Source organism: Bubalus bubalis, chromosome 22, assembly GCF_019923935.1.
Source record: "Bubalus bubalis isolate 160015118507 breed Murrah chromosome 22, NDDB_SH_1, whole genome shotgun sequence".
NCBI lineage: Eukaryota > Metazoa > Chordata > Mammalia > Artiodactyla > Bovidae > Bubalus > Bubalus bubalis.
The window spans coordinates 28,539,846-28,556,261 of NC_059178.1; the positions used below are offsets into that span (position 1 = coordinate 28,539,846).

The 16,416-nt window shown below is 35.7% G+C and overlaps 1 protein-coding gene across 4 annotated transcripts in view; it reads left to right on the top strand.

Moving 5' to 3' along the window:
• Positions 1-16,416, top strand: part of RBBP8 (RB binding protein 8, endonuclease) — an 81,775-nt gene that overhangs the window by 37,866 nt on the left and 27,493 nt on the right. For all 4 annotated transcript variants that reach the window (XM_006079188.3, XM_025273665.2, XM_006079187.3 and 1 more), the window contains 2 exons: positions 5,146-5,258; positions 9,470-9,536. In XM_006079188.3, coding sequence (XP_006079250.1) covers positions 5,146-5,258; positions 9,470-9,536 — 180 coding nt within the window. The remainder of the gene's footprint in view (positions 1-5,145; positions 5,259-9,469; positions 9,537-16,416) is intronic.

A 16,416-nucleotide genomic window follows, 5' to 3' on the forward strand; every position in this document is an offset into this window, starting at 1 on the left:
GTTAAAATTACCATTTTTATTCTGCAGTTTTTAAAAATGATTCTTTTCTGTTTATTGGCTGTGGTAACTGATTTCATGTGGGTGTTACACTTCTCCACTGTTTCTTATTCCTAAATGTTCTTGTTGCCTTTCATTCTGATCACCATTACATTTTTAGGCAGGTGAACCTATAATTCACTACGTTGTGTTAATTTGGGGGTGGGACAAGGAGGGTAGCTCATTCCTTTATTCACATGCTTTTTCTCTCCTTTCTTCAACTCTAAAATTTCCTTCTGGGATTATTTTTAGGTTTGTCCCTCATTTTATGAAGCTTCATTTAATGAAACTGAGAATGATCTAGATCTGACCATTATTTTTTTAATGTAGGATCTGATAGGTTTGAGGGCTCACGTTATACCCAGGTATCCAGCACTTGATCTTCACCTTCACCCTGTGAGGTAGATGATAAATCAGTTTTACAAATGAGGAAGCAATACTGAAAAAGAGTTAAACTTTCCCAAGATCACGTAGCTAATGAATAATTAGGTTAAATTTGATCCCCAAACTTCTCAATTTCTACTGTTTGATATGTGTTGTCTTAATTTTATCAATGTTGTATAAATAAATCACAACTTAACTGATTATCTCAGAGTATTTGTGTTTGATATCAAGTTACTAAAACAAGTACTCTGAAATATTAAGTCTTCAATATTGCCTGTTATCATAGTCTTGTTTTATTGGAAGGTTGGTTTGTTTTTGGTTATTTTCCTTTTAAATTGCTACTAACTAAATGCTACTTTTAAATGTCAAAGTAGGTACCATTTAGTAAAGTTCTACTTACTTAAAATTTTACTTTAATTTTATGTCATATGTAAGAATGAATGATAGTCTAGAGCAAGTTTTTCTGAGACCTTTAAAAAATAACATGTATTTCATTAAAATTTCTTAATGGTAATTCTGCAACTTGCTGTTTACTCTTCATAAGATGAAGTGATTCTTACTTCTTAGCCTAATATTGTGAAAACAGCAAGAGATGTTTAGATGAAAGGAATTAATACAATAAAGATAAATTAGATAATAAAATGTTCTAATTTAATGTGGCTTGCTTGTTTGTGTTTTACTACTACTGTTATTATATTACATTTATAGACTTTCCTTCAAGGAAGCAAAGTATTTCCCTTAATCTAAGGAACAGTCACTGTGCTAAAGAAGTAGATAGAAGATATTTTTTTAAAAATCTGAACTAAGCAGTTAAACCATGGTTGTCTGATAGATTTTAATATCTTTAAAAGCTCTTTTGGCAGTCATAGGAAACGCATGTTTCAACTGTTGTTAAAAGGGAAAATCGGTACTTATAATCAGAGGATTTGTGGTTCGCTAGTTTTCAAATACTGAACCAAATGTCTTCTTTTGTCTTGCTAAGTCTTCTTACTCATAGATTTGAATTTAAATGTATTCCTCAGGAGACCTTCCCTGACTTCCTAGACTAGGTTTAGTTCTGCTGTGTGCTTTCATGGCAACCCACTCCAGGACTCTTGCTTGGAAAATCCCATGGACAGAGGAGCCTGGTAGGCTGCAGTACATGGGGTCGCACAGAGTTGGACACGACTGAAGCGACTTAGCAGCAGTAGCAGTAGCAGTGCTTTCATAGTATCCTGTATTTCCACTTTAATGTGAATCCTATGTATGCGTGTGTGTGCTCAGTCGTGTCCAATTCAGTGTGACACCATGAACCGTAGCCCACCGGGCTCCTGTGGTTTTCTAGGCAAGAATACTGGAGTATGTTGCCATTTCCTGCGCCAGGGGGTCATCCTGACCTAGGAATCGAACCCACATCTCTTGCATCTCTTGCATTGACAGGTGGATTCTTTACCTCTGTGCCACCTAGTCATGCTTTATTTTAAATACTTACTATTGTCTGTCTGTTTCTAGTGGACTGTAAGCCCTTCTTTAAAAGAAGTGACATTATCTTGGTCACTGTTGTATTTTAGCACAGACAGTACTCATTATAGGTGTTTAGTGAAACCCTTTTGAATGAAATGAATAAATCTGAGGAAGTCTTTTTAGGGTATAGAAAACAATTGAACATACTTGTTTATATGGTAAGTTTTACTGCAAAGTGAACGCTTTTATTTCTTCATCTCTATGAACAAGCTGGAATATAACTCAGAATGCCTAATGCTTTTCGGCCGTTAAAAGTAGAATTACTCTTCTTTCCCTTTTCACCTGCTTATAGCTACTGAAATTGCATTCTTCTGTGAAATTGAGGCTGTTTTTTCTTTCTCTGAAGCAGCAGTAAAAGGTAGGCAAGAGGAAAGAAGTGGAATCCTACTGATAGAAATAGGAACTATCCTATTTTCTCACATCCATTTAAATTTAAGCTAGGATCAGTGAACGATCAGGAGTTGACTCTTTACAGATACTTTAATATTAAAAGTGGCAGTAAACTGGAGAAAACTAGAAGTAATAAACAAGCCGGGGAATATTGCTTCATTTTATAACTGCCTATACCAGTGACATTTTTAAGCTTGGAAACTAAGGGTTTCAAGAGGTGGTGTTCCATGATATCTTATGACATTTTAATATATCAGAGTTGAATTCTTGGAAACAATAAGGAAAATGGTAGGGTAATGTTTAAAAAATACTTTGTTAGAATTGATTAATGCCACTTAGCTCCTTCAGTGTTTTTTGGTGACCTTTCAATGCCAGTGCTCTTTTTGGCCTCTAGATTTAATAGTTCTAGAGTTTAATAGTTTAGAGTGAATAAATTATTTACCTGTAATCAGAACTATTTGAATGTTATTGCATGAAGCCCAAGCTATTAATTTGAATAGATGTTGAAAGAGAAATATGAAATGTGAAGTATTTTTTTTAGTTTCTATTTGTCTACCAGCTCATTGCTTTCAATTTGTTTGTTTGCTTTCTTTCCCATTTTCCGTCTTCATTGTCTTATGTCTTTAAAAATATATATGTGTGTGTGTGTGTCTGTGTGTGTAGTGGGATTTGGGGAGAGAGCCATAATAGATGCAGATGTTCACTTTGTCATCTTTTCTTAGATCTTAATTGTCCTAATTCCTGTCTCTAGAATCTACTCCAATTAAACCATGACGCTCAGTTCTTTATCCTTTGTTCTAGACATTTTAGTCCTATTAATGCAACCTATGATGTCTAATCTTTATTTTTTATATCCATATCAATACTTGTTGATATGAGTTTTACTTTTACATAAAAATCTCTAGGTTCTTTTTGTTTCAGTTGTCTAGTTTTCATGTTTTTATCTCCTTGTTTTAAAATTCATGGCATGTCCTACAATGCTATTACTTCCATAGACATTTATGTATATTTAGTATCTTACTAAGTTATTGAGTTAAAATTATTATGTAGAATTTATATTTGCTAAATTCCTAAAGTGGAATGTGTGTCTTTTTTTTCAACCATATTTTTTCCTGGTTATATAAATAATAAAATTAGAGAAATTTTGAAAAATAAGCAAAATACTAAGAAGAAAATCTTCTGTATTATTGGTACTTATGAGATAACTATTAGTAACATTTTGGAAAACACCTTTCTTTTCATCACCCACCCCTTTCATGTATGTATTCCCTCTTCCCTTCAGCCCTCAAAATAATTACTAAAATCTATTTTGTAATCTAACATTGGATTCTTTTATTATTTATTTATTTTTAATATAAATTTATTTATTTTAATTGGAGGCTAATTACTTTACAATATTGTATTGGTTTTGCCATACATTGACATGAATCCACCCTGGGGTACACGTGTTCCCTATCCTGAATCCCCCTCCCACCTCCCTCCCCACCGCGTCCCTCTGGGTCATCCCAGTGCACCAGCCCCGAGCATCCCCTGTATCATGCATCGAACCTGGACTGGTGATTTGCTTCACATATGATAATATACATGTTTCAATGCCATTCTCCCAAATCATCCCACCCTCGTCCTCTCCCACAGAGTCCAAAAGACTGTTCTATACATCTGTGTCTCTTCTGCTGTCTCGCATACAGGGTTATCGTTACCATCTTTCTAAATTCCATATATATGCGTTAGTATACTGTATTGGTGGTTTTCTTTCTGGCTTACTTCACTCTGTATAATAGGCTCCAGTTTCATCCACCTCATTAGAACTGATTCAAATGTATTCTTTTTAATGGCTGAGTATACTCCATTGTGTATATGTACCACAGGTTTCTTATCCATTCGTCTGCTAATGGAAATCTAGGTTGCTTCCTGGAATCTTTTTAAAACTGAAAGAACATAACTTTTTTTTAAACTTTGTATTCTTTGACCCTTAGTATTCATTCAACTAAAAAAGTTGTTGAACACTCACTATGTGTGATATGCTATGCTGGGCAAAGCAGATGCAAGTTTGCATCCAGTCCATTGGTACTGGACTGGGTGCAATTTTTGGGTCTAATAAATTAAAAAACAAGGTCAGTTTTTTCAATAAATAAGTTCCCCTCGAATAGAGTTTAAAATTAGCAGATTTTTATAGAATTGCACTCAGAATTGCAGCCTGTAGAAAATGATATAGCATGATTTCAGCCTATATGGGAATATGTGAAAGGCATTATAACTAATTAATTTTCTCTGTATTTTCCAAGTCAATTCTTTAATTATTCCTAAAGTATAAAAATCCTGAAATTAATATATGGAGCAGTATCTTTTAGTAGTTGAAAAATGTTTTTTATTTCAGTTTAATTGAGGCATAATTGATAAATAGTTTTTAAATGTTTATCATGGTGATTTGATAAATGTATACATTGTGAAAGGATCCCTGCTGCTGCTGCTGCTAAGTCGCTTCAGTCGTGTCCGACTCTGTGCGACCCCACAGACGGCAGCCCACCAGGCTCCGCCATCCCTGGGATTCTCCAGGCAAGAACACTGGAGTGGGTTGCTATTTCCTTCTCCAATGCATGAAAGGGAAAAGTGAAAGTGAAGTCGCTCAGTCGTGTCCGACTCCCAGCGACCCCATGGACTGCAGCCTACCAGGCTCCTCCGTCCATGGGATTTTCCAGGCAAGAGTACTGGAGTGGGGTGCCATTTCCTTCGGTAAATTAATACATCCATCACCTCACATATTTTTTATGTTTATTTTTTGATAAGAACATTTTAGTTCTATTGTAAAAATACTTTGTTTTTGTTTCATAGATTAAGAGCAGGATTATGTGATCGCTGTGCAGTAACTGAAGAACATATGCGGAAGAAGCAACAAGAATTTGAAAATATTCGGCAGCAGAATCTTAAACTTATCACAGAGCTTAGTGAGTTTCCTTTCTTCACTTGCTAAGTATTTAAAACATAGTATGCTACTATGTTTTATGCTATTATTATTTTATGCTATTATTAAATTGGTTACAACCGGATGGGTTGTTTACATGTTTTCTTCATTTAGACACAAGGTCAGATGTCATTTTTTCCCCTTTTTGTAGATTTAATCTCATGCTTATTTTAGTGAGAAATAGGGTATAGATTGTTTGTTGTTTTGTGATCCCATGGACTGTAGCTCCACTGGACAGACTCCTCTGTCCATGGAATTTTTGAGGGTGTAGAAAGGTTGTACAAATACTGTCCATGTTGGCCTTAAAGTCTTACCAGCTGTAAGACAAGAAGCACATTTTCTTTGTATATATCCATATTTGCTTCTTTGGTTTTATTTCATGTAATTTGATTATTTATATTTAGTAAATATAGACACAAAGCAGACAATGTAGAATTCTACAAAGATGTATACTTTCCTGATTTTCACTATTTTTTTACACACTGTTACACTGTTACAAGTATATCATTTTCATATTAGTCTACTTACCCATTTCATGTAGGATTTTCTTACATTTATCTTCCTTTCCAAACTAATTCCATATATTGACTTTATTTTTTTTCTATTAATTATAGTGCTGTCCTCTGGTTACTCAAGCAGAATATATGAATATATGCTCATTATTATAAAATGAGATAGAAAAAACATAGTTTTGTTTTGCTCCCAGAGGTAACTACTATTAAGAACATAATAAATATCTTTCCAGGTCCAAGTTTATCTATCTTTTGTTTACCTCTGTCCCTCACTTTATCCCCTCCTCTCTCTTCTTTTTTAAATTTTAATAGGATCATCTCCAAAATATTCTTATTGTTCTGACATATGTTGTTTTGGACTGTAAGAAATCTTTACATGTCTATATAGTTCAGTTCAGTCACTCAGTCGTGTCCGACTCTTTGCGACCCCATGAACTGCAGCATGCCAGGCTTCCCTGTCCATCACCAACTCCCGGAGTTTACCTAAACATGTCCATTGAGTCAGTGATGCCATCCAACCATTTCATCCTCTGTCATCCCCTTCTCCTCCTGCCCTCAGTCTTTCCCAGCATCAGGGTCTTTTCAGATGAGTCAGCTCTTCTCATCAGGTGGCCAAAGTGCTGGAGTTTTCAGCTTCAACATCAGTCCTTCCAATGAACACCCAGGACTGATCTCCTTTAGGATGGACTGGTTGGATCTCCTTGCAGTCCAAGGCACTCTCAAGAGTCTTCTCCAACACCACAGTTGAGAAGCATCAATTCTTCGGCACTCAGCTTTCTTTATAGTCCAACTCTCCCATCCATACATGACTACTGGAAAAACCATAGCCTTGACTAGACGGACCTTTGTTGGCAAAGTAATGTCTCTGCTTTTTAATATGCTGTCTAGGTTGGTCATAACTGTCTTTCCAAGGAGTAAGCATCTTTTAATTTCATGGCTGCATTCACCATCTGCAGTGATTTTGGAGCTCAAAAAAATAAAGTCAGCCACTGTTTCCCCATCTATTTCCCATAAAGTGATGGGACTGGATGCCATGATCTTAGTTTTCTGAATGTTGAGCTTTAAGCCAATTTTTTCACTCTCCTCTTTCACTTTCATCAAGAGGCTCTTTAGTTCTTCTTCACTTTCTGCCATAAGAGTGGTGTCATCTGCACATCTGAGATTATTGATATTTCTCCCGGCAATCTTGATTCCAGCTTGTGCTTCCTCCAGCCCAGCGTTTCTCATTATGTACTCTGCATATAAGTTAAATAAGCAGGATGACAATATACAGCCTTGATGTACTCCTTTTCCTATTTGGAACCAGTCTGTTGTTCCATGTCCAGTTCTAACTGTTGCTTCCTGACCTGTATACAGGTTTCTCAAGAGCCAGGTTTAGACCCATAGATTTTGTGGTGTGTATGAATACTTGTATGCATGCATTTATTTAGGAATATAAGGTTATCAGTGAGTAGAAAAGTATTACATTTTCATTTATGACATTGAATTCTTGAAGAAGTAGGACTGTTTTCTAAAATTATGCCACCCTCTGAATAATCCTCATCATTTTCTTTACCTTGTTTATTTCCTATAAAATAGAAATTGGATCTGAAAGTTTGGTAGGTCCAGATTAAACCTTTTTGACAACCGTACTTCATGGGTAAAATTGTCTACTTTATATTGCATCCTATCAGGATATAGGTATTGTCAGGTTCTTCCACTCTTTGGGGGTTGATTGTTAGATTTCTCCATTATACAGTTGAATCTTCCCCTGGTACCAAGTAGTCTGAGTTGGAAGGATGGATGTGTGATATTTTGAAATCTTGCAAAAATACAGTTCTCCCTTAATCTTTAATAATTTTAGTATCCATTGGTGATTCTGGCCTGAATCAATTATTTAATTACAGATTACAAAATGATAATTTTCCATTTCTGTTATTCTTCTTACATTCATCAGATGACATTTTTTTGTAAACAAGAATTCTCCCTCATCAGTTAGGGCTACTGGTTACCGTAGGATGTAGTTCCTACTAGAAAGGCATGATACATCTTAATATTTTCCCTTTAATTTCCAGTTTTCAGAATTCGATCTTATATATTAGTTACCTACAATGGTGACAAATGAGGTGTTGTGTGTTGCGTATGTTATGTTTTGTTTTGCTTTGGAGGTGAGTGGGGCTTTCTCTGTTTTGAGCATAATAGACACTTGGAATTTTATGTATTTAGTGTGTCAGTTATGTTAATTATTATATCGATACTGATTACCTCAGTCTTGTCTGCCTGCTCTCTTTTGGTAATCACTTCTATCATGTTAGTTCGAGGCCCTCCGTCTTTTAAATCTTTAAACATTTTATTATTATGTAAAGTAATGCTGTTATCTGAAATACTTGGGAATCTATATATGAGTCATTTTCTACTGACTCTAGTGGTCATTGAATTAGGATCACTCTGGCTCCATTCCAGAAGTTCAGGCTTGAACTGGAAATTTCAAGTTCAGTTCCTCCATCAACGCTGATACCAACAACTGCTTGCTGACTCTGCTTGGATTTCACTCACAGTTTGTTTTTGTTGTTGATTGTGGCAGTGGTGTGGGAGTCTCTTGGATGTCTCTTTCTGTCTCTGGCTCAGGTGTCCTCTCGGATCCTTTCCTGATTTTCTTAACAGGCCAAAGTAAACCTTTTTTTCCTTGGAATTTCATTTAGTATTTTATCTGTGCTTCTTTTAACACCTTTGTTACTTTCAGCAGTTTAAAAAAAAAGTTTATATAATATCTTGTGTCTTATTAGACTATACTTTCCTTTAGGTCACTGTCATATCTTAAGGTTTTTGTGGAGTTTTTTCCCCGATCCTCCAAAGGAGGCAGTTTAGTAGCCCTCACATATTGTATATAGTCAACAAATTTTTATTTACTCAATGTAAGAAAATATGTTGAGATTTTTAAACCACTAAATTATTAACAGATTTTTGGAGTGTGATTAACTTTCTTTATTAGAGGTTAATTGTACTTATTCTGACTTGATCTCTTTGATATATTCCTCCAAGTAAAACACATGCTTAACCAGTGACATAATATCAAGGATTAATAAAAATTTTGTTCTGGCAGCCAAAGAAATTATAGCTCCAAACTGAGTTTTTGCTTTATAAATAAGGATGGATAGGAAAATTTAGTCAAGGTAGAGTCAAACAAGGAGATGCTACTTCAGTGGTATATTAAGTTATTGATACCATAATTATTCATGCAACATAGAGTATGACTAAGGAAGAAAATCTACTTAAGTGTGCTTCTGTTATAAAAAATTATACTGATATTCACTGTTATATTTTATGATTAGATTTATTTTGAGATAAATGACTCACTAAAATGGTATTTGAAATTAGTAGGATTGAGTAACCGGGTGGAATGCTTTCTTGTCTTCAGTATGAATAATTAAACTCTACTGCCCAGGACATGAGGTCCTCTTTCTTTTTTGCCCACAAGCATTACATAAAATTATCAGTTAATCATTTATGTGAAACTGGCATAGTGTGAGGTGTAGTAATCACTACCTAGTAACAAATTAGTTTTGAATAGTAGCATTAACCCTAACATACAACTTAGAATTTGAAATCCTAATTTCTCCATGAATGTTGAAATTATTGAAAGAGCCTGACATGCATCCTAATATAGCTATAATTTATGCTTTCTTTTCATATTATATTTAAGTGAATGAAAAGAACACTCTACAGGAAGAAAATAAAAAGCTTTCTGAACAGCTGCAGCAGAAAATTGAGTAAGTATTTTTTCTTAATTGTGGCAGAAAATTGAGTATTTTCCCCTACCTTCTCTTTCTTCATTTTACTTAGCTATGCAAACTGTAAAGGTATAGTAAGAATCAAAGATTTCTTTTTTAAAAATTATAAAGTATTCTGCAGTTGAAAATACAAGGAAAATCACTGTATTTTTGTTTCAGAAGTATATATGAAGACTTTGTATGCATCTCTTATCTTATACTCTTAGAAGAGTATAAAGTATATACTTTAAAGAGTATATACTATAAAGAGTATAAAGTATGAGTATACTCACAAGAGTATACATGTGAATGTATAAATTATCAAAACATTTTAATTTAAAGCATTTTCATTTTTATAACTTATAAATTATTCAAATAAATTATTTGAAATACTTCTATTTTAAATAAATACTGAGTTTTGTTACCACCTTTCCAGCTCTGTCCTAGAAACTTAATAAAAGTAATATGAATGATTATTTCCTCTTACATGTTTCTCAGGCCTGGAGAACTTCCTCCTTTCCCTCTCCCCCAGTTTTTGTTAATAAAAATAATAACTTTTATCCTGTATACCAGTTACTCTTCTTTGTGTTCTATGTTTATTATTTCTAATCCTCACTGTGATTCTTCAAGGTAGTTTTATTGTCTCTACTTTATGGACAAGGAATCCACATCTTACAGAAGTCAAATAACTTGCCGTGGTCTCAAAACTAGTAGATAACGAGACATCACTCAGAACCCCATCTTCTGACTTAGAAGACTCTGTTCTCTCCATTATTTGACAGTGTCTCAAAAAAAGAATCTGTTTTTCTGGGTCTAGTCTGATACAGAGCAAGAGATATGGCCAGTTCCTAGTTCCCATTTGTGTCAAGTTTATGTAATATCTTTTTAAGAGTTACAATTCAGGGTAGTCTTAATGGTTTCCAAGGTTTTTAAAGACTGTTGAATTTAAGTGGACATCTGCAAAAACTTTGCTAAACTATGTAGACATAAGATGATTTTGCCTTAGTTATTGTCTTATGTATAAACACATCTCACAAGTGGAATTAGCATCTTTAATCATATCAGTGCTTTTTTTAAGTAGTTGGTGTCCAAAAAGATTTTGATATTTTTGCCATGTTAGCAGTCCACTGAATATTGGTAGCCAAGGAGAATTTTGAGGGGGGATAACAAATGAGGAAAGAAGGATTTGGGGCCAGACTGAGGTTATTAAACAAGTGTGTATGAAGATGTCAGCACTTACTGATTTTACTTGTGCTGAATATTGAAATGAGGCTAGAACACAAATTCACAATCATTTCTATATGATTCCAAAGCCTCAAATGGTTTTTTTGAAATGTTACAACATACCCTCACCTCAACTGACAAGATACTTTTTATTATTGTTGTTCAGTTGCTAAGACACATCTGACTCCTTGTGACCCATGAAATGTAGCCCACCAGGCTTTTCTATCCTTTGGATTTAGCAGGGAAGAATACTGGAGTGGGTTGCCATTTCCTTCTCCAGGGGATCTTCCTGACCCAGGGATCAAACCCACATCTCCTGCATTGGCAGGCAGATTCTTACCACTGAGCCACCAGGGAAAGCCCAGTTTTTATTATAGTCTTCCTTGTTTGTCCCACTTCCTGTAAGCATTCCTGTGCTTTACTGTGATAGTGTCAGTGTGCTTGATTGCAGGGTGATACCTCAGGCTCCACTGAAAGTGTTTTGTAACAAACTATATATTCTCTGTATTACCCTTCATTTTTAAAAAAACTTGAGTTCTGAATTGCATCTGGTTCAAAGATTTCAGATGAGTGGTGGTTGACCTACATTAATTTATGTTCTGTGATGTAAAGGTCACCCCAATCATATCAGTGAGTTTAGGGCATGTATCTTTTATTTAGTACATGCCTTCCTCAGGACAGTATAGGGGATAATCTGTTGTGTCTTTCAGTTCTCTCCTGAAATTTAAGACATTTATTCACATAAGCCAGCTTATTCTCCTCAAACATATTCTCTTTTGCTTTCAATTGGAAAAAAAGCAAGTATTATCTTGTCTGAAGTTTCTCTGAACTTTAGAAAAAGTATTATTTTATTTATGTTTTTTCTTGCTAAATGCAGTAATTCTGATTCACCTAATCTGGGTTAGATGTTACAGATACCTTTTAAGGTAGGACAGTTGTTCAGTGACAGTATAGTAAATTATTCAGAAAAAGGTTTGCTGTTATGAAATTTAAAATATATATTCAACTGTACCAGTTACAGAAAGAAAATAATTAAGTTTTGAGGACATGACTCACTTTGTTTTGGGAAATGAATGTCCTGGGTGAGTGAAAGTCAAAGGAGTCTTTTTTTTTAAAACCCTCACCCTCGGCATTGAAAGTGCAGAGTCCTAATCACTGGGCCAGGGAAATTCCCTCAGTGTTCTCTTTTAAACTGAATCCCTTGTATAACTTAAAGCACCATTATTTAAATACCTTTTATATAGGTTCGCTGTCTCCCAAGTGTATTTAATTTTAGTGAGATGATACTGTTATTAAGTTCTAAGTCTGGGTAGAGATCACTTTACGGAGTGATACTTGCTGAGTCTGATTTTAATTTCTGGGACCATCTGGAACAAGTTTACCCCTCCTTCTACTTGATGGCCCTTTGTGTGCTTTAAAGATAGGTATGGGGCCTTCCTGAGTCTTCATCATAAGTAGGTAAATATGCAGAGTAAATATTTTCTGTTCATTAACTATTCCTCATGAGACATTACTTGAAGACTCTTCAAATTATTTCTCTTTTAATGTTTCGGTTTGTCAATATTTTAATTAAGTCAATCCTCTAGGTATAGTCTGACCAGTAGAGTAGTACTGCCTACTCCATTTTTCTGTATCTTTTTACTTACATTGTATGTGCTGCATGCTCAGTTGTTCATTCATGTCCAACTCTTTGCAATCCCATGGACTGTAGCCTACCAGGCTCCTCTGCCCATGGGATTCTCCAGACAAGAATACTGGAGTGGGTTGCTATTTCCTCCTCCAGGGGATCTCCCTGATGTGGAGCTCAAACCCACATCTCCTACATTTCCTGCATTGAAAGGCAGATGCTTCACCACTGACCCACCTGGGAAGCCCTAATACTAATGTGGTCAAGATAGGTATATTTTGACCTTACTGGGTTTACTGCTAACTAGAACCTTCAAGTCAAAGTCTTCCCCTATCCTCTACTTGTAGACTTTTTGTGGTGGTATAAAAGTACAGGACTTTAGAGTCATGACTTTGTAGTAGTTGTTTGTGAAAACCTTACATCAAAGGAGTCTTCATTGTAAAATAAGGTGCAATATTGATTAAATACTATTTTCTGGGCATTGCATTACATTTTTACATATATCATTTCTTTCAAATTTTCCAGAAAAATGAAGTAGGAAAGTACAGTACTGTATCTACTTTAATAGATGAGGTAACTGAGACTCAGAAAGGTTAACTAACTTACCCAACATGACTAGTAAGTGTGGCTCAGATGGTAAAGAATTCTCCTACAGTGCAGGAGACCTGTGTTCAATCCCTAATTAACCAAAAGGTGTGGCATAAACTTTTAACTTTTCTCAGAAAATCAATGAGACGAAATGCTTTAAAGAAGAAATTTAATGAAGATATGGAAAGTTGTATTTTTCCCTTTTTCTTTTATGACAAAGGACAAAGGAGGACAAAGCCAGCACTTGTTTACTTAGTTTAGATACCTCTAGTTAGAGCTGGTTTTTTTTGGGTTGGGGGGGGGGGTTCCCTTTTGTGATCCCAGCTACTTCTAGATTGACTGCCAGGAAATCAATTTCTTCTCGTGACTCATTCATGTTTCAGGTTGAATTTTTATGACTAATAGGCAGGTAGCCTGTGACGTGATTAGTTAAAGCAAGGTCAGATAGATTTCACACTCCATTAATTTGTAAGACTTTCTCATATGACTTTAGCTTGCTTTGTTTTTTACAGAATAAAATGGTAATTGTAGGTAGATATTAGCTCTAAAGATTTTCCTTGGAATGGAGCATAGGATTATAGACCACAATAATACTGATATTATCTAGAAAATTAAGATATAAATCTGTTAGGAAAAATTAATCTCAATTAAAAAGACTTGGTCATAGTTTATAAAAATCTCATTCTTTGGAAATACATAGTCATACAAATTGATAGGACTATATTAGAAAAGACTGGTTTTGTCATGTAAAACTTAAATGCCTGACAGACTGATAAAAATTATTGGCAAATAAGGTCAGAATGGTTTGACATGGGAAAGTCAGTTGAGTTAAAATGAATTTATTTTACTCAATACCCACAATTCAATCATAACCCAATCTTTGTGTACCTTCAGTCTTGAATTGAATTGGGCAAGAACGTATGCCTAGATCAGCATGAATTTATTTTTCTAGTGGAATCAGGAATCTTCCATATTCATTCATTCAACAAATACTTATTGAGCATGTACCAGGTACCCACTGTTGCAGATACTCTTGATGTATCAGTGAGCCAAAAAGAGGCTTAGCCTTTTGGAGCTCACAATTCTGGCCAATGCGCAGTAGACAAATCAATTATGTACTAAATTAGAAAGCAGTAAGTGCTATGGATAAAGTAACAGCGGAATACTAATAAGGAATGGGAGTACTAGGGTGTGGGAAGGGGGTTGCAGTTTTAAATAGCATGTTTAAGGCAGGCAATGATGAGAAGGTAAAACTCTAGCAAACACTTGGAAAAGATGAAATAATTAGCCTTGTGATATCTGGGGGTGGGCATTCCAAGCAGATGGGACAGCTGGAGCAAAGAACATAAAGTAGGAATGTGCCTGGTGTGGAGCCTTGGGGAAACGAGGGTGGCTGGAGTAGAATATAATTTGAAAGGGGTCAGATGGGTAATAAGGGGAGGGAGATAAATCAATCATTGTAAAGACTTTGGCTTGTGTTTTCAGTTAAGTGGGAAGATGTGGCAGGTTTTAATCAGAAGAGTGACATAGTATGACTTGTTTTAATGGAACTGTTTGAGTCCTACTTGTAGTCAGTCATTAGTTCCATGGTCTATACCAAGGATAATAGTATTGTCTTTGGGAGTCTGGCTGCCAGGGTTTAGATCTTGTTTCTGTTACTTACTTTTATTTTAGTAAGTCACTTAATCTCTATATCTTAATTTTTCCTTTTGTAAAGTGAGAGTAATACCTTATGCTTAAACTGATACATGTAGCACTTTGAAGAGTGCCTGCCATTGCAAGCCTGTAACTAACATCGGTGCTATCAGTGTTGGTATTACTTCAGTTCAGTTCAGTCACTCAGTAGTGTCTGGCTCTTTGCGACCCCATGGACTGCAGCATGCCAGGGCTCCCTGTCCATCATCAAATCCCGGAGCTTACTCAAACTTACATTCATTGAGTTGGTGAAGCCATCCCACCATCTCATCCTCTGTCATCCTGTTCTCCTCCCGCCTTCAATCTTTCCAGGCATCAGAGTCTTTTCAAATGAGTCAGTTCTTCTCATCAGATGGCCAAAATATTGGAGTTGGAGCTTTCAATGAATATTGAGTACTGTTTTCCTTTAGGATGGACTGGTTGGATCTCCTTGCAGTCCAAGGGACTCTCAAGAGTCTTCTCCAACACCACAGTTCAAAAGCATCAGTTCTTTGGTGCTCAGCTTGCTTTGTAGTCCAACTCTCACATCCATACATGACTGGAAAAATCATAGCTTTAACTAGATGGACCTTTGTTGGCAAAGTAATGTCTCTTCTCTTTAATATGCTGTCTTGATTGGTCATAACTTTTCTTCCAAGGAGCAAATGTCTTTTAATTTCATGGCTGCAGTCATCATCTGCAGTGATTTTGGAGTACAAAAAAAATAAAGTCTGTCACTATTTCTATTGTTTCCCCATCTATTTCCCATGAAGTGATGGGACCGGATGCCATGATCTTAGTTTTTTGAATGTTGAGTTGCCAACTTTTTCACTCTCCTCTTTCACTTTCATCAAGAGGCTCTTTAGTTCTCCTTTGCTTTCTGTTATAGTGTGGTGTCATCTGCATATCTGAGGTTATTGATATTTCTCCTGGAAATCTTGATTCCAGCTTGTGTTTCTTCCAGTCCAGCATTTCTCATGATGTACTCTGCATATTCGTTAAATAAGCAGAGTGACAGTATACAGCCTTGTATTATTTAAGACACTTAATCTCTCATTTGCCAATCTTATTGATGTATGCAGGTCAGGAAGCAACAGTTAGAACTGGACATGGAACAACAACTGGTTCCAAATAGGAAAAGGAGTACGTCAAGGCTGTATATTGTCACCCTGCTTATTTAACTTATATGCAGAGTACATCATGAGAAACACTGGGCTGGAAGAAGCACAAGCTGGAATCAAGATTGCCGGGAGAAAAATCAATAACCGCAGGTATGCAGATGATACCACCCTTATGGCAGAAAGTGAAAAAGACCTAAAGAGCCTCTTGATGAAAGTGAAAGAAGAGAATGAAAAAGTTGGCTTAAAGTTCAACATTCAGAAAACTAAGATCATGGCATCTGGTCCTATCACTTCATGAGAAATAGATGGGGAAACAGTGGCTGACTTTATTTTTTTGAGCTCCAAAATCACTGCAGATGGTGACTGCAGCTATGAAATTAAAAAGCGTTTACTCCTTAGAAGGAAAGTTATGACCTAGACAACCTAGACAGCATGTTAAAAAGCAGAGACATTACTTTGCCAGCAAAGGTCCATCTAGTCAAAGCTATGGTTTTTCTAGTAGTCATGTACGGATGTGAGAGTTGGACTATAAAGAAAGCTGAGTGCCAAAGAATTAATGCTTTTGAACTGTGGTGTTGGAGAAGACTCTTGAGAGTGCCTTGGACTGCAAGGAGATCCGACCAGTCCATCCTAAAGGAGATCAGTC